This window comes from Bombina bombina, chromosome 3 (assembly GCF_027579735.1).
Source record: "Bombina bombina isolate aBomBom1 chromosome 3, aBomBom1.pri, whole genome shotgun sequence".
NCBI lineage: Eukaryota > Metazoa > Chordata > Amphibia > Anura > Bombinatoridae > Bombina > Bombina bombina.
Genome location: NC_069501.1, coordinates 851722377 through 851741616, shown reverse-complemented (window position 1 = coordinate 851741616; position 19240 = coordinate 851722377). Strand labels below are relative to the sequence as shown.

Here is a 19240-nt window from a genome sequence, read left to right as displayed (position 1 = left end):
GTTTATGCTATTTTTAGATGGCTCACAATCAATAGGTTTTAATTGGTGTAGTAACTTGTTTTAGAAATTGATTAATGTAATGATGATGATGCTGTGTGATTTTTTGTTTTGTCAATATTTGATGCAGAAAAGGAGTAGTACTATATTAGCCAGTTTAGCCAAAGTAAGCAAATATCTTTTCGTAAAAACAAAAATAAAAAATAACAAACGCAATGCACAAGTGAGACCTTTAATAGCTAGCTGATAGGGAATGCACTGAGCTCCCTTCATAAGGCAATCAGCCAAACGATCAAGTAAGGAAGTTGCAGGAGTATTGACCACACCCACCAATGGCTTCCATTTGACTACCCAGAAAACCCCAATATGAATTGCACAAAATAGGCACACAATATTAACATTTGTATTAGTCAATCTAATCTGTAAACTGCAAGTGTTTCATAGATGCCAGTTCACCAGATTGGATTTATTATTATTTTTTATTTTGCTGCTCTACTGTAAGGTTCAAGAGACTCAGATCCCACTATATGCAAGTAAATAATACATAATACAACAATGACCTTGTATCTGATCCTCATAGCGACAGATAGATTTTACAATGTGGCACAGACTGGTGGGACAATTGTACAATGGAGCAAGTGGTCAAAACCAGGACTGTCCCAGAACAAGGACAGCTGGCATGTATGAATATTATATAACTTCTGTTACCTCAATATAATTGTCTATGTAATTCTTTATGTGACAGTTTTAAGAGCTCTTGTTAATAACTACCCACAGACACCAGTAGATAATAAATATAAAATGTATATTTCCTTCAATATAAAATTCTACCTAGTTATCAAATCCTATAGCCTTAAATCAATACTTACCACTATGAGAGACCCTGCCCTGCATGTTCATAACCTACTCTCTGTCCCCAAGAGTGGCTGACAGGCAGTGGCGTATTTAGGTCTAAATTCTGCTGCCCCCTAATTCGCCCACACACAGTCACAGACACATACACACAGTGATGGACACACACACAGACATACACAGCCTCACATATCTATCTATTACTGCTATAAATATATATATATATATGTATATACAGTATATATATATATATATATATGTATGTATATATATATATATATATATATATATATATATATATATATATATATATATATATATAAAAACTCAAATACAGGTTTCTTGAAACAATATTTCCCCAAACACAATATTGCGTACTGAAAGCCAACAGAACTAAAGGCAGTAGCTAAATAAATGAAAGGATCAGAACTGTAAGCTCCATGGACACTATCTTATTATGCCCGTCTAAAATGTAAGCTCCTTGGGTAAAATCTCCCATTATATACCTGTATAATACTTCTAAAATAACTGTGAGCTTCTTACAAATATAGACACTATGAAATGTGCTGCCCCCCTCTAATCTGCTGCCCTTGGCAAGTGCATTGTTTGCCAAAATACGCCCCTGCTGACAGGTTATAATCTGGGGATGATATTTCTTTTTTTTTTGCAATGTAATAAATATTGGATTGATTCTCTACATCAAAGTATATAATGAATTCTAAAAATACAAGTATAAAAAATGTGTTACAGTTAGAAAAAGCATATTATTTATTCGCTAACTGCATTTAAACTATATTTTAATAAATGGATTACAAAACAGTGTATAGGTTCCCCTAAACATATTTTATATATATATAGTGGGGCAAAAAAGTATTTATATGAGTGAAAAATAGATAGGAGCGCTAAAAGCTAAAGGTGATAAGTTATATTACTGTGAGACTTATTAGAGAGAGAAAATAAACAAAGTAGATGAATGTCTAAAGAAACATAGATTTATTCACATTAGGTGATATAAAAATGTAAAAACGGACGTCTCCGTAAATAAAAACAGTCCGTTTTTACATTTTTATATCACCTAATGTGAATAAATCTATGTTTCTTTAGACATTCATCTACTTTGTTTATTTTCTCTCTCTAATAAGTCTCACAGTAATATAACTTATCACCTTTAGCTTTTAGCGCTCCTATCTATTTTTCACTCATATGTTCATTTCTGCTACCTAGTTGGGGACCCATAGGTATTTTTAGGAGTTTGGTGTATCTTCCTGCGCTCTCTAGTACTATTCTCATACAAAAAAGTATTTAGTCAGCCACCAATTGTGCAAGTTCTCCCACTTAAGAAGATGAGAGAGGCCTGTAATTTTCATCATAGGTATACCTTAACTATGAGAGACAAAATGTGGAAACAAATCCAGAAAATCACATTGTCTGATTTGGAAATAATTTATTTGCAAATTATGGTGGAAAATAAGTATTTGGTCAATATCAAAAGTTCATCTCAATACTTTGTTATATATCCTTTGTTGGCATTGACAGAGGTCAAACATTTTCTGTAAGTCTTCACAAGGTTGTCACACACTGTTTCTGGTATGTTGGCCCATTCCTGCATGCAGATCTCCTCTAGAGCAGTGATGTTTTGGGGCTGTCGATGGGCAACACGGACTTTCAACTCCCCCAAAGGTTTTCTATGGGGTTGAGATCTGGAGACTGGCTAGGCCACTCCAGGACCTTGAAAGGCTTCTTACGAAGCCACTCCTTTGTTGGCCGGGCGGTGTGTTTGGGATCATGCTGAAAGACCCAGCTACGTTTAATCTTCAATGCCCTTGCTGATGGAAGGAGGTTTGCACTCAAAATCTCACGATACATGGCCCCATTCATTCTTTCATGTACACGGATCAGTCGTCCTGTTCCCTTTGCAGAGAAACAGCCCCAAAGCATGATGTTGCCACCCCATGCTTCACAGTAGGTATGGTGTTCTTTGGTTGCAACTCAGCATTCTCTCTCCTCCAAACACGACGAGTTGTGTTTCACCAAACAGTTCTACTTTGGTTTCATCTGACCATATGACATTCTCCCAATCCACTTCTGGATCATCCAAATGCTCTCTAGCATACTTCAGACGGGCCTGGACATGTACTGGCTTAAGAAGGGGGGACACGTCTGGCACTGCAGGATCTGAGTCCCTGGCAGCGTAGTGTGTTACTGATGGTAGCCTTTGTTACGTTGGTCCCAGCTCTCTGCATGTCATTCACTAGGTCCCCCCGTGTGGTTCTGGGATGTTTGCTCAATGTTCTTGTGATCATTTTGACCCCACGGGGTGAGATCTTGCGTGGAGCCCTAGATCGAGGGAGATTATCAGTGGTCTTGTATGTCTTCCATTTTCTAATTATTGCTCCCACAGTTGATTTCTTCACACCAAGCTGCTTGTCTTTTGCAGATTCAGTGTTCCCAACCTGGTGCAGGTCTAAAATTTTGTTTCTGGTGTCCTTCGACAGCTCTTTGGTCTTCACCATAGTGGAGTTTGGAGTGTGACTGTTTGAGGTTGTGGACAGGTGTCTTTTATACTGATAACAAGTTCAAACAGGTGCCATTAATACAGGTAATGAGTGGAGGACAGAGGAGCCTCTTAAAGAAGAAGATACAGGTCTGTGAGAGCCAGAAATCTTGCTTGTTTGTAGGTGACCAAATACTTATTTTCCACCATAATATGCAAATAAATTCTTTCCAAATCAGACAATGTGATTGTCTGGATTTATTTCCACATTTTGTCTCTCATAGTTGAGAGAACTTGCACAATTGGTGGCTGACTAAATATGTCGATTAATACAGTTTAGTACTTTAAAATAAAATTACTTTAACATCTTTATAGTTTAAAAAATAATCATTTTATTTTCGCTATGACATCAAGCAAAACAATGAAATAAAGCGTCCTATCAGCATTTTTAGATTTTTGCATACAATTATCAATATAGATTGTGTCTGGACGCATGCGCATTCGTACCGACTCACGTCACTGAAAAGACTATGCACGTGCATCAGGTAAAAGAAGCGCCATATTCCTACCCCTGATAGGACTCGTATACAGGAGGGTTTGGAAAAGAAGGGAAGTTCTATACAAACTAACTACAAAATTAAGCAAAAAAGGTACAAGTAAGGCATTATGAAATATTGTTGTTTAAACGATCTTTTGAATGAGCTAAACATTTCCTTCCTAAGATAGGGAGAGTCCACAGTTTCATTCCTTACAACACCTAGCCACCAGGAGGAAGCAAAGACACCAGAGCCAAAGGCTTAAATAGCCCTCTCACTCCCTCATTACCCCGTCATTCTTTGCCTTTCATCATGCTAGGAGGTGGCAGAGTAGTGTCAGAAGATTCGGAGAGTCCTAAAAAAAGGGTTTCTGCCCTTTGAGATAGGACTAGAGTTTTAAGTAGTCATGTCAACCTCTCAGTGAGAGTATTGATGAAAGTTAGAGTCTGGAGATGCAGGGAAAGTTTTTCTGTGAAATCATCAAGACTACTGCTAACAGCTCCTAAGCAATCAGTGTTGACGAGTTTCACTGCCTGCTTTCTCTCACTCAAGTCCATGTCAGGAGTGCTGCTAAGACTGTCACACTTGAGAGGCTGTGCTCTGTTCCACAGCATGGATCCTGGAGGTAAGATCATTTAAATTTTTTACACATAAAATGCTATAACAGGGTCACAGTGTGGCTGCTTTATACCTTTATAGGATCCAGGGTTAATATCCTCTGAGGGGGGTTTGTTGAACATTTGGGGTTTATTAATCAGTCTATTAATTATTGACATGCTGCTTTGTGTGATTTTATTTTCTGGGCTCATAGACTGTTTGTGTTTAGCTGGAACAAACAGGTTTCACTTTAGTTTTTGAAAGTGTTGCACAGCTCCTATTAACTTGCTGTACTTTTCATAGCATGTGGTCTATGTTCATTTCCTCCATTCCGGCTGAGACTTCAACCTGTGGAGAGTGTTTCCTCTGTTAACTATCTGGGTCTAGGAGGTGGTGAGTGCCCCAGCCATTGGGAGTATATATAAAAAAAATGTTTTTATTTGTGTCCTTTTGTGGATATAACCTGAGCTATGGAGGACTCTGAGATGTTAGAAGGTACTTCTTCTTTACTAAATCATATCTGTTTATATTGTGAGAAGGCCATGGTTTTCCCGCCCACTCAATTATGTTCCACATGCCTTAACACCGTTATAAAGTCTAAGAAGGGAGACAAGCCTGCTTAGCGTATATAATATCAAACAGGTTAATTGGTTATTCAATCTCCATCTACCATAATCACGCTTACAGACTATATGTTGCTACTGTATCAAATATAACATTATATCATTGTATCAAATCTATCAAACGTTCTCAGCTATCTTAAGTTCAAGTTAGTGCAATCATATCCACATTCACTTCTCTCATAGCCCCACCCATGACACATTTTGTCACTCGTGTGTGACTTCGCACGAGTGATGAAACGCGTCTCAATACCAAGCTACCCTGGTACGGGTCAAGGTCAAGGGTTCCCCAAGCGGATGTGTGTGAAAATCCCAGTAGATCAACTGTTTTTTTAAATACTCAGACCAGCCCATCTAGTACCAACAACCATGCCACGTTCAAAGTCACTTAAATCCCCTTTCTTCCCCATTCTGATGCTCGTTTTGAACGATGCCTAAATGCTTTAAGTTACAGCCATGTGATTGGCTGATCAGCAATTTGTGTTACCAAGTAATTGAACAGGTATACCTAATAAAGTGGCCGGTGAGTGTCTGTATATAGGAATATCTATTTAAAAATACATAGAACATATTCTTATATGTGAAAAACATTGGGATGTGAAATATTTACAGTAAATACATAGTTAAACACTTTATTAAATATATATTTACACAGAGGGTCTACCTTAACAGCTCCAAACAAGTACACGTATCATACGGAAATGTCAATATGTAGCGATGAAAAGAGTACTCACCCAGCACTATGTCTCCAAGTGACCAAAGGCTTCAATGTGCGGCTATCGGATCGTTCACCACAATACCTTGTAGCGGTCCTCCACTATAGTGTGGGTCCCCGTGCCTGAAAATCCATTATCGCCACACTGACAGGTGCTTTAACAGGGCTGAGCATTCACCCGTAAGTTTGTAGCAGCTCCAGCTGGGTAAAGAGTAGTTCGATCTTGTGGAGGCGTGTGCTATGACGTAAGTGCCATGTGGGTCCGGGAAATATCGAGGTTTAAGCTGGAGCGATAATAGAATTGACAAACAGCAGAAGAAACCAGCAAACCTTCCAGGCGTTTTACATCAAAGTAAATTTATTTCAGGAGAAATTGGATAAACAGTTTAAAAGACAAAAATCCCATCTAGGATTAAAAAAGAATACGTCCTACGCGTTTCATCATTGTACTGCCTTAGTCATGGACACTAGTAGTGAATACAATCACTCTTTAAATACACCTGTGTCCTCAGGTGCAGCTAAATCTAGGTGGTGAACTTAAAGGGACAAACCGTAATTATTAGATAAGCCCTCAAACACATTGTGCAAAACCATAATACAAAGTCATAAAAAAATGAATGAAAATGAAAGAATATTACATTAATAGTGGATATATACATAGATTAATCCCTTTGTTAAGAGAGAATATAAAGCATTGACCAGATGGAATAACAAATAACATACTTATGTATAAAAATAATTTTTTCGCCTTCAAAAGCAAAAAAAGATGTTAGACTAAATGGTCAGTGCATATCCTCAACTTATTAATTGTACATATTAAATTATATATAGATTATATTAGGGCAAAGGATACAAAAAGATAATGGATGTAAATATTAGGGCAAAGGATACAAAAAGATAATGGATGTATACATCAAACTTATGGTAGGTAAACAATCTAGCATAATAGGATAACAATGAAAAAAGAAAGAAAAAAATCAATCAACATCTAGGTTAGATAAAGATATATCCCCTGCACAATAAAATAGAACAATACTCATATCTCCATAATATTTAATAAGGATATGAAAATAAGAGACATTAATCTAACCAGATGTGTATATAAATATATATTAAAGTAGCCTATATAGCAATTGTAAATATCAAATATGAATAAACCTAGCATAAAGTTAGAATCCATAGAGACTATCTCAATCTAATAGTGGAAGCAGATCATACTATACCTAAATGTATATGGACTAGGGTATATAAGGACATATGAAAAGAATTTAGAGATGGCGACTCCAAAAGTTAATAATGTCGCCATCAATATTAAAGGGACAGTCTAGTCCAAAATAAACTTTCATGATTCAGATAGAGAATGTAATTTTAAACAATTTTCCAATTTACTTTTATCACCAATTTTGCTTTGTTCTCTTGGTATTCTTAGTTGAAATCTAAACCTAGGAGGTTCATATGCTAATTTCTAAGCCCTTGAAGGCCGCCTCTTCTCTCAGGGCATTTTCACTACTAGAGGGTGTTAGTTCTTGTGTGTCATATAGATAACACTGTGCTCACGCATGTGGAGTTCCAGTTAGCCAGCTCTGATTGGCTTAAATGGATGTCTGTCAAAAGAACTGCAATAAGAGGGCAGTTTGCAGTGGCTTAGATGCAAGATAATCACAGAGGTAAAAAGTGTATTTTTATAACTGTGTTGGTTTAAGCAAAACTAGGGAATGGGTAATAAAGGGATTATCTATCTTTTTAAAGAATAAAAATTCTGGTGTAGACTGTCCCTTTAAATTCTTTAGGTGTCCTAGTCTGCATATTAAAAATCCAAAAGGCTTCTTTATGGAAAAGTTTAGCTGATCTGTCACCATCCTGTATAGAAGGCTTACTTTATTAAATATGAATATTGCATAAATGTTTTTACACGTTTTCATCTACTTGACTGCAAAGGCTCCAATGCTCTTATATATATGTCTGTAAATACATATATTCACATATAAATACATAAATACATTTGTACACACACACACACATATATATATATATATATACTATATATATATATATATATATATATATATATATATACATCTATATATATATATATATATATATATATATATTATGGTTGTACCGATACCATTTTTTTAAGACTGAATACAAGGACCAATATTTCTTTTTAAGTACTCTCTGATACCAATTACCGATACTTTTTTATTGTCATGTGACAGTTTTTCAAGCGCAATACAGTATTAGAGACTAACTAATGATTTAATGTAGCTTCTTTATACAAGTATGAAGAACTGGAACTCAAAAGACATAAACTGTTTTATTAATTAAATATATATGATATGTGTGTGTCTGTGTGTGTTTATATGTGTGTGACTGTGTTCACGTGACCATGTGTATATGTATAACTCTGTGTGTGTCTGTGACTGTCTCTGTGTGTGTGAGCAAGTGTTTTGCAAGCCCTAGTGAACATTTATTTACTTTGGAAATGCCACGGGTGGGGGTGGGGGTTAGAGGGCAGCATTATTTTAAATGCCTAGAGCAGCACAAAACCTAAATACGCCACTGAATTAAAACTTTTAAACTCAACATATGGAGCATTTACGATCATGCAGTAGCATTAACCAACCACTTGTAATGGCTGGTTATTTATCGTGCGCCCGTAAACGGGGGAATTTGCCCATTTATGTGTGCGCAATAAATTAGTGCTCCACTTGTAATCTGGCCCATACTTTATTCTTTTGGTATCCTTTGTGGAAGAGCATACCTTGGTACGCTCAGGAGCAGCAGTCCGCTACTGGGAGCTATCTGATGATGTGTGGCTGCACCTATATGCCTCTTGTCATTGGTTCACCAGATTTCCTTAGCTGGCTCTCAATGGTGAATTGCTGCTGTTTCAACAAAGGATGCAAAAAGAATGAAGCAAATTTGATAATAGAAGTAAATTTGAAAGTTGTTTAAAATTGTATGCTGTATCTGAATCATAAAATAAAAAAATGGGTTTATGCCCTTTTCATGTATTCTAGCCTAAATATTATTTCTACCAATGTTCAATTAGCAATTATTATTTATAAATTTTGTTATATAATCATAAATTCTGTGTTTAAAATATTTAGGAACTATAGACTCCCATGATGTATGCTGTAGAAAATGACACAAGAAATCACTTTGCTTTTGCATTCAGTATGATGGCTTTTTGCCACTGTTGGGTGTGTCTGCTAAATAAAGTTATTTTATAACAGTGTTGAAAAGATAAAAACAATGTGTTATTTGTTCGGATACCTTTGCAAAACAAAAACACTAAACTTGATATTTAAATGCAATGAGAGTGATCGAGTAAAAAATTGTCTTTAGCACAGAGGAGCCTGTGACTCTCCTCAAAATTAGCTGTGTGAGTCGTCCTCATCGTCCAGCATTAGTTAGAAGTACATAACTGGTACTACAGAAATGTGCACACTATTTATTGTTTATGTTTTTATATGCAAATAAATTAAACAATTGATATGCATGATAATATTTTTGTATGCAATACCCCTTTATCTTTTTTTTTTTTATTATTTCATCAAAAAACCAAGTAGGTCCGACTGCAAATAGTTAACGTTTTTAACATCTTAAAAAAAAAACTCACTCCACTTAACTTTTGCCTCATCCAATCCCAGACATACAAACAAATCACCACCTCTCTCATGCTTGATCTTAATTTCCACGATTATTTTAATGAAGAGGGAAAAAAAAACAGATCTGCTTTGGATGACTTCCTATTCTCCACAATCATTTTTCACTTTCCTTGACTCATTTCTATGAAAAGCCTTTAATCTAAAGAATGTGTTACACATTTTAACACCTTTTTTTATTCTTTATTTCTGAAAGCAAAGGTTTTTTTTTGTTCTATACTAGACACCCTATTCTCATTTTTTCATCCACTCTCATTTTTATTTAAGTGAAGCATAAAACCTGGAAGCTACAGCACAAGTGAAAGATGGGCTTACTTGTTTTCTTTTGTGCGACAATCCTTTGCTTTGCTTTTGTCCTTAGTATGGGTACTTGTTTGACTGGCATGGCTTATTGGACTATAACAAGCGTAACTCAACTTCTTTTGTAGTAGGACAATTCTCCCACAAATCCTGAACAGTGGGTATTCTTCCTCACACACTATTGGGTGTGCACTGGAATTGAAAGAATTGCTGAGGCCTGCTACTTCGTCCCCTCCCCAATCCCTTTGTTTTGATTTTTTTTTTCTTCCTCAAACACCCCCCCTTCTCCGACACCTCCTCACTTTGCCTGGCCGGAAACATTTAATTGTACCCTTTACACAGAGAAGAAAAAATATATATTAATTGAAAGTTGCCCCCAAGCTTATCTTTTAAAGTTTGTTCTCTGAGCAAATATGTGAGGGAGAAGCGTGAGTGGAACTCTGTGAAGTTTAAAGTTTTTGTGGTGTTAAGGCCAATGTCATATTTTAGATGTTCCTTTATGAATCGCTCTCACATTTCCAGGTGGTATGATAATGTAAGTGGAACAGGCTCAGGCCAGCAGGAAGGAGAACCGTTTATTCTTTCTAAAGACCTTCCTTTATGAATAACATTTGTATAGCTGCCTTATGCAATATGCTTTATCAGTTTTGCATACTGAGAAAGGCAAAAAAAAATAAAAATTATTGAGGTGACACAGGACTATCCAGTATCAAATATTTGCAGTTTGCATTTTTTTATTTTTAGATTATTTTGTTGATGTTTTTTTAATTCTTGTTTATAAGAACAATTGTATTCATATCCTTAGAACTTTATATGATTTGTTTAATTAGTTGCTAATAATTTATTCCATGGTATCTCAATGATTTTACATTGTGATTTGGGCTGAGAAAGGAGGGTTCAAGTGATCTGGGAGGGGGTTGTGGGGAAAAGCTAAAAGGGGAAGAAATAACACCAGTAATCCCGCTTCTAGTAAATAGGCTGCCAGCTTTTAGAATGAGTTTCCTTTCTATTAGTCAGAATATTATGCTAAGCCTTAAGCACTATTTTTTTATGTTGCCATAGCAGCCCTCTTCCTGCAGGGTTGTGACCTCTGATGATTACAGTACAAAGCTTATAGGGTCTTGAAACCCCCTTTGAAGATGAAACGTCTTTGATGGTTTATATTTATGCAAATCTCTTAGATATGATTTACCCAACTGAGATTGAATAGAGAGATGATTAAAATTCTCAGTTCCTTTGATATCCATCAATGGCAAAATATTTCTTAAAAATGAATTGGGCAAACCTGTCATTTTTGCCAGTGTTTTACGAAATAGTGTTATCTTATGTGTGAGACGTTTTTCTTATCTTGCAACAAATTGTTCCATTTGAATGCACGTAGCAGAGATAATTTATTTCCTTTTTTTTTTTCTCAATGAAAACAGGCAACATTTATGCAAGATATTTTACAAGTATCCATATGACAGAATTTGTTGTGTGCCCATCTCAGGTTGCCTATTGCTTGCCATGAACTGGTTCAAAATAAATAAATAATAAATAAACAAATAAATAAATAAAATAAAAAACCTTGTTTAAATAAATAAATGTATTTTTTAAAACCTTTATAAGTGGAGAATTTGGATGAACACAGAGTAACAGTAGGGTCATTACCAATATCATATACTAAAGAAACATCACATTCCTGGTTTAGTCAAGAGAAATTGCATACATAAATATGCTACCTTAGTTTCTTGAAATACATTTATTTGCATGTGACAATATTAATTAAGATAGCCTTGTATATAGACCATACATTTGATTTTTGGACCTGCTTCTACAAAGGAACATGCAATACTATATTTGTTATTCTACTGTACATACACTGTTTGCATTAGTATTGGGACTTGTGTTGTAAAGTTTTTGCCAACTTTTTCCATTTCAATATTAGGTTTAGAGTCATTTGTTCCTAGATGTTGTTTAACAACCTTTTTATTTTAGTTTACAGATAAGTTCCTACACTTCATAAAAGACAGGAAGCTGATGCAACCTATTTACCTAATTACGTTTGTGGAAACTGCTGTGGGCTTGCTCAACTTCAAGGTAAAACATTTTTTCTGTCTGTACACCAAATTTAGATGTCGCATGAACGGGGAGAAATTGTTATATTTAATGGGAAAATATCACATTTAGAATTGCTTCAGGTTTAAATAAACATTAATACCTCTAATACCCATCAAAATATCAATGTCTTATATGCATATCAGCAATCAATATTGGAAAATATATGCATAAAAACAATATTTTCATAATGCATCTGTCATTCTCTTAGCAAAAAATTGCAGGGCTTGGCAAATCAAGAGCAGGCCGGGAATTCACCTATTGAAAAACCTCATATGTTTATCTTTCCTGTTTAACTGTAGCCAGTCAGAATATATATATATCAGAATGGTTGTGACTTCTAGTGCCTAGATGTCCTGATTTTGAAAGTGTACATACATATAAAATCACCTACTCTTTGTTGGTTTTAAAGTCAATTGTTGTGCATTATTGCATTCAAACGGAGTCACTAAATAAGTTCTGATTTTCAAGTGCTTATATGTTGGGAATGGTATATAATAAAGTTGTATTACATTTTAGAAATACTGGCTGTATAAACTGTGACAAATTGAAGTAAATTGGTCCAGTATTTATTTTAGATTACTACAGTATATCACTGTATGGTGTTATCAGAAATCTGTAGTCATACATATATATTAAGAGGTTAAAATGATTTGCAATTAAGTTATATATTGAAAATAATAAATGTGAGCAATATTGTTTGTACATATTAACCCCTTTGCTGCTAAATCGTTTTCACACCCCTGTGCTAAGCAGATTTAAGCTTTTTTTTTGCTGCTTACATTTTAACACTATTATAAGATGTCATCAGGGGCAGCCATATGTGAAAGCCATACAGGCTTTTGTGGTCTTGTCACCAGCACTACTATGCAGTTTGGGAATCCTGCTCACTAAAACTACCACAATCTTACGCCTAGATTACGAGTCTTGCGTTAGCCTTAAAAAGCAGCAATTGAGAGGTCCCAACGCTGCTTTTTAACGCCCACTGGTATTACGAGTCTGGCAGGTACAGGTGTACCGCTGACTTTTCTTCCGCGAATACCCTTACGTCAATTGCGTATCCTATCTTTTTAATGGGATTTGCCTAACTCTGGTATTACGAGTCTTGGAGAAAGTGAGCGGTACACCGTCTCCTGTCAAGACTCCTACCGCATTTAAAAGTCAGTAGTTAAGAGTTTTATGGGATAACGCCGTAACATAAAACTCTTAACTAAAGTGCTAAAAAGTACACTAACACCCATAAACTACCTATTAACCCCGAAACCGAGCCCCCCCCACATCGCCGCCACTTAAATACATTTTTTAACCCCTAATCTGCTGACCGGACATCGCCACCACTTAAATAAATATGTTAACCCCTAAACCTCCGCACTCCCGCCTCACAAACACTAGTTTAATTTTATTAACCCCTAATCTGCCGTCCCTAACATCGCCGACAGCTACCTACATTTATTAACCCCTAAGCTGCCACCCCCAACATCGCCGCAACTATATTAAAGGTATTAACCCCTAAACCTAAGTCTAACCCTAACCCTAACACCCCCTAACTTAAATATAATTTAAATAAATATAAATGAAATTACTACAATTAATTAAATTATTCCTATTTAAAACTAAATACCTATAAAATAAACCCTAAGCTAGCTACAATATAACTAATAGTTACATTGTAGCTATCTCAGGATTTATTTTTATTTTACAGGCAAGTTTGTATTTATTTTAACTAGGTAGAATAGTTATTAAATAGTTATTAACTATTTAATAACTACCTAGCTAAAATAAGTACAAATTTACCTGTAAAATAAACCCTAACCTAAGTTACAATTACACCTAACACTACACTCTAATTAAATTAATTCCCTAAACTAACTAAAATTATTTACAATTAAATTAAATAAACTAAAGTACGAAAAACAATAAACACTAAATTACAGAAAATAAAAAAAATAATTACAATTTAATAGAATTCTTTCAGCCAATCGGAATTAAGGTAGGAAAAATCCGCCAATAGAATTGAGCTTGCATTCTATTGGCTGATTGGAACAGCCAATAGAATGCGATCTCAATCCTATTGGCTGATTGGATCAGCCAATAGGATTTTTCCTATCTTAATTCCGATTGGCTGATAGAATCCTATCAGCCAATCGGAATTGAAGGGACGCCATCTTGGATGACGTCATTTAAAGGAACCTTCATTCTTCAGTTGGACTTCGTTTGGAGAGGATGCTCCGCGTCGGCTAGATTGAAGATGGACACGCTCCGCTCCGAATGGATGAAGATAGAAGATGCCGCATGGATGAAGACTTCTGGCCGTCTGGATGTCCTCCTCTGCCTGGATCGGATGAAGACTTCGGCCCCTCTGAAGGACCACTTGTGCCCGGCTGGGTGAAGACGTCTCAATGTAGGGTGATCTTCAAGGGGTTAGTGTTAGGTTTTATTAAGGGGGGATTGGGTGGGTTTTAGAGTAAGGTTGGGTGTGTGGGTGGTGGGTTTTAATGTTGTGGGGGTATTGTTTTTTTTTTTACAGGTTAAAGACCTGATTACTTTGGGGCAATGCCCCGCAAAAGGCCCTTTAAGGGCTATTTGTAATTTAGTATAGGGTAGGGAATTTTATTATTTTGGGGGTATTTTTTATTTTATTAGGGGGATTAGAGTAGGTGTAATTAGTTTTAAAAAATTGTAATTATTCTTTATTTTCTGTGTTTATTGTTTGTTGTTTGTGTTTGTTGTTTTTCGTACTTTAGTTTATTTAATTTAATTGTAATTAATTGTAGTTTAGGGAATTAATTTAATTAGAGTGTAGTGTTAGGTGTAATTGTAACTTAGGTTAGGGTTTATTTTATAGGTAAATTTGTATTTATTTTAGCTAGATAGTTAGTAAATAGTTAATAACTATTTAATAACTATTCTACCTAGTTAAAATAAATACACACTTGCCTGTAAAATAAAAAGAAATCCTGAGATAGCTACAATGTAACTATTAGTTATATTGTAGCTAGCTTAGGGTTTATTTAATAGGTAAGTATTTAGTTTTAAATAGGAATAATTTATTTAATTGTAGTAATTTTATAAAGATTATTTTAAATTATGTTTAAATTAGGGGGGTGTTAGGGTTAGGATTAGACTTAGGTTTAGGGGTTAATATATTTATTATACTGGCGGCAATGTTGGGGGCAGCAGATTAGGGGTTAATAATTGTAGTTAGGTTGCAGCGACGTTGGGGGTGGCAGAGTAGTGGTTAATAAATATAATGTAGGTGTCGGTGATGTTGGGGGCAGCAGATCTATGGGGAAATTGTGCACGAGCACGTTTAGCCAGCTCACCGCTGACTTAAGCAACGCTGGTATTGAGGTGAGATGTGGAGCTAAATTTTGCTCTCCGCTCACTTTTTAGAGGCTAACGGCGGGTTTAAAAAAACCTGTAATACCAGCATTGTCTTAAGAAAGTGGTGAGAAAAAAAAGGCTTGTTAGCAACGCAAGCCTTACCGACAAAAACTCGTAATCTAGCCGTTAGCCTGCAGTGAGGAGGATCGTCAGCAACCGCATCAGATTGATGATTACAAGAACGGGTCAGGCAGAGGTTAGCATGACAACCCATTCTTGTCATGTACATGGAAAAGGTTAAAATTAAATATTTGTCAGTATTAAAGGGCCATGATACTTAAATGTTTAACCACATGAAAGTGATGCAGCATAGCTGTAAAAAGCTGACTAGAAAATATCACCTGAACATTGCTATGTAAAAAAGAAAGATCTTTTACCTCAAAATGTCCTAAGTATTCACACCCCATTGTAAAGGACTTTAAAGGACCAGTCAACACAGTAGATTTGCATAATTAACAAATGCAAGATAACAAGAGAATGCAATAGCACTTAGTCTGAGCTTCCAATGAGTAGTAGATTTTTTTTCTGACAATTTTAAAAGTTATGTCTTTTTCCACTCCCCCTGTACCATGTGACAGCCATCAGCCATTCACAAATGCATACACGTACCATGTGACAGCCATCAGCCATTCACAAACGCATACACACTTATTCTTACACATGCTCAGTAGGAGCTGGTGACTGAAAAAGTTTAAATATTAAAAGACTGTTCACATTTTGTTAATGGAAGTAAATTGGAAAGTTGTTTAAAATGGCATGCTCTATAAGAATAATGAAAGTTTAATTTTGATTGAGTTTCCCTTTAAGCAGCAAATTAGTATGCCTGTCCCGGGACAGGCAAGGGAATGAGCCTCATGCACACTTGTGTTATTTCCATATTCAGTTTAAGGAAGTTTACTATGAAATCTCATGAGAGTTAAGTGAAATCTCATGAGATCACAGTAAAATAGTTCATGACCTCAGCACTGTTGATGCTGATTGGCTGCAGTTCATTTCTTCATTTATTTATTTTTTACCTGCAGCTGGGCAGTAACTGAAAGATAACTTTTTACACAGAAGTTACTCTGGTGAGTTAAGGAAATTGTGAGGTAAAATATATTCCTTTTTTACATAGAGATGCTCAGGTGATATTTTCCTGTCAACTTTTTACAGTTATACTGCATCAGTTTCAAGTGATTTAGCATATGAGTATTATGTCCCTTTAAATAACAATATAGTAGTATTCTATGGTAATGTTAACACCTTGCTAGTGTAACACCATATCTAGTGTTTTTTGTAATTCAAAATCATTGGAAGGATTATTTATAAGTTGTTTAGGAAGCAAGGGCATAGCTTGTGACACTTATGTTATTTCTAACTGAACATTGCCATAGCAGTTAGATTTATTTAAAGGGACAGTCTACTCCAGAATTAATATTGTTTAAAAAGATAGATAATCCCTTTATTACCCATTCCCCTGTTTTGCATAACCAACACTGTTATATTAATATGCGTTTTACCTCTGTGATTACCTTGTATCTAAGCCTTTGCAGACTGCCCCCTTATTTTAGTTCTTTTGTCAGACTTGCATTTAGCCAATCAGTGCCCTCTCACTTGTAAATCCACGGGCGTGGTCACAATGTTATCTATATAAAACACATGAACTTACGCCCTCAAGCTGGGAAAAACTGCCAAATGCATTGAAATAAGGGGTGGCCTTCAAGGTTTTAGAAATTAGCATTTGAGCCTACCTAGGTTTACCGTTCAACAAAGAATATCAAGAGAAAAAAGCAAATTTGATGATAAAAGTGAATTGGAAAGTTGTTTAAAATTATATTCCCTATCTGAATCATGAAAGTTTAATTTTGACTAGACTGTCCTTTTAAATGTTTGTTCTCAGGGATTTGAGATATCTGTTTTGGTTTTGGCAATTTGACTGATCTAGATAACATATATATTTCTGAATAAAATTGGAAATGCAAAGACAAGAAAACTTTTTGTAAATTCTAGAGCAGAGAAATTCCTGGTTTAAGTGCTTACTTAAAGGGAAATGGAAGTCAGAATTAAACTTTCATTATTTAGATAGCACATGCAATTTAAAGAGACGTTTACATTTATTAGTATTATCGTTCTCTTGGTATATTTTGTTGCAAAGCATACCTAGGTATGCTCAGAATCAGCAATGCACTACCAGGAGATGGATGGTGATTGGTGGCTACATACATACGCATATTGTAATTTGCTCTCCAGATGGGTTCGGCTAGAACATTTTTTTTTTCACTTTTATGACCCTTTAATGGAAATTAAAATCTTAAAGGGACAGTAAACTTAAAAAATAATGTTATATAATTGTGCACATAGTGCAGAATTATATAACATTATCTTAGCAACAGCTTCCAAAATCAAAGGATTTTAGAAATTTTGGCCTCTTTTTATCAAGGTCTGTCGGACCTCGCTGAATACGGCGAGCAGTACGCTCGCCATATTCAGCATTGCACCAGCAGCTCACAAGAGCTGCTGGTGTAACGCCGCCCCCTGCAGACTTGCGGCCAACAGGCCACCAGCAGGGGGGTGTCAATCAACCCGATCGTACTCGATCGGGTTGATTTACGATGATGTCTGTCCGCCTGCTCAGAGCAGGCAGACAGGTTATGGAGCAGCGGTCTTTGTGACCGCTGCTTCATAACTGCTGTTTCTGGCGAGTCTGCAGGCTTGCCAGAAACACGGGGCATCAAGCTCCATTCGGAGCTTGATAAATATGCCCCTATAGCTGTCAAAGTTGCACTTACCTGTTCTCAGCAAATTCTTGTGATTAGGTCTTCTCTTTCAAAAGCGTTAGGCGGGGTGTGCTGTCTAATCACAGCGCGCCCAATTGCGCTATTGAACTGAATGTAGCGTGCTTCCGCTCTGGTCTGGTAGAGGGAGCGAGCTATATTTAGTTCAATAGCGCGATCGGGCGCGCTGGGATTAGACAGTGCGCCCATGAAGCGCTTTTGAAAAAGAAGACCTAATCAGAAGATCATGGAGAGCAGAACAGATAAGTGCAACTTTGACAACTAAAATCTCTAAAATCCTTTGATTTTGAAAGCTGTTGCCAAGATAATGTTATATAATTCTGCACTATGTGCACAATTATATGACAGTATTTTTTAAGTTTACTGTCCTTTTAAACTCCCCTTACGAAATGTTTTAACTGGCTGTATTTAAATGTTAAAGTCATAGGTAAGACGTATAGTTTTTCTAAATTGATGCTTGTTTGCTTTGTTTATAGGAGGTAAGCCATAGTGTAAGCTTTCATTATTAGTTTATGTGAACTCCTAAACCAGGAATATTATAATTAATTACGGGTAATGATTGTCATCTCGTGACCCAAATCCATAGACTTTGTTTTTAGAAAATGCCACTATACACTACAAGCTCTGCAATGATTGAAACAAAAAAAATAAAGAAGTATTTTGTAAGGCAAAGCTACCAATAGTGTTACCGAAAGCAAAGGCATGAATAATTACCAAGCCATTATCTGTGGAGAGTATCACAATTATGTATGTGATTCTTTAATTCCAAGAAACCCTTTTAGCTATTTTAGGCTTTAAAATTAAAATCCTAATCTCATGAGAAGTGAGAACTCCTCAGGTCACCCAGGGAGATACGGTAATGAGGTTGTGCTTTTACTCTCTTGTAGTGAAATGGAGTTTTATTTTTTCATAATGCTGTCTCAGGTTGACAAAAAAGGGAGATTATAACTTCACACTTCTCATTTGATTTAAATTTTAGTTAGAAGTCTAAAGCAGCAATAAATTTAATAGCAAAATCATTTTATTGTAATTAATGGGGAGGGAGTAACGTAACCAGTTTCAGTTCTTTTTAAATGTGTACTTTTTTTTTCTGTTTTCTGACATTTTGCTGAAAGCCAATATAAACATCAAGTATATTTATGTTAATTTAAACATATTTATCCAACTTCATTCAGTTGGATAAATTACCTTTTTTTAAGTGCC

General features: G+C 35.7%; 1 protein-coding gene across 1 annotated transcript in view; it reads left to right on the top strand.

Annotated features, from left to right (window-relative positions):
* Nucleotides 1-19240, top strand: part of CLYBL (citramalyl-CoA lyase) — a 1241399-nt gene that overhangs the window by 1040850 nt on the left and 181309 nt on the right. The window contains exon 5 of the mRNA XM_053707813.1: nucleotides 11760-11861. Coding sequence (XP_053563788.1) covers nucleotides 11760-11861 — 102 coding nt within the window. The remainder of the gene's footprint in view (nucleotides 1-11759; nucleotides 11862-19240) is intronic.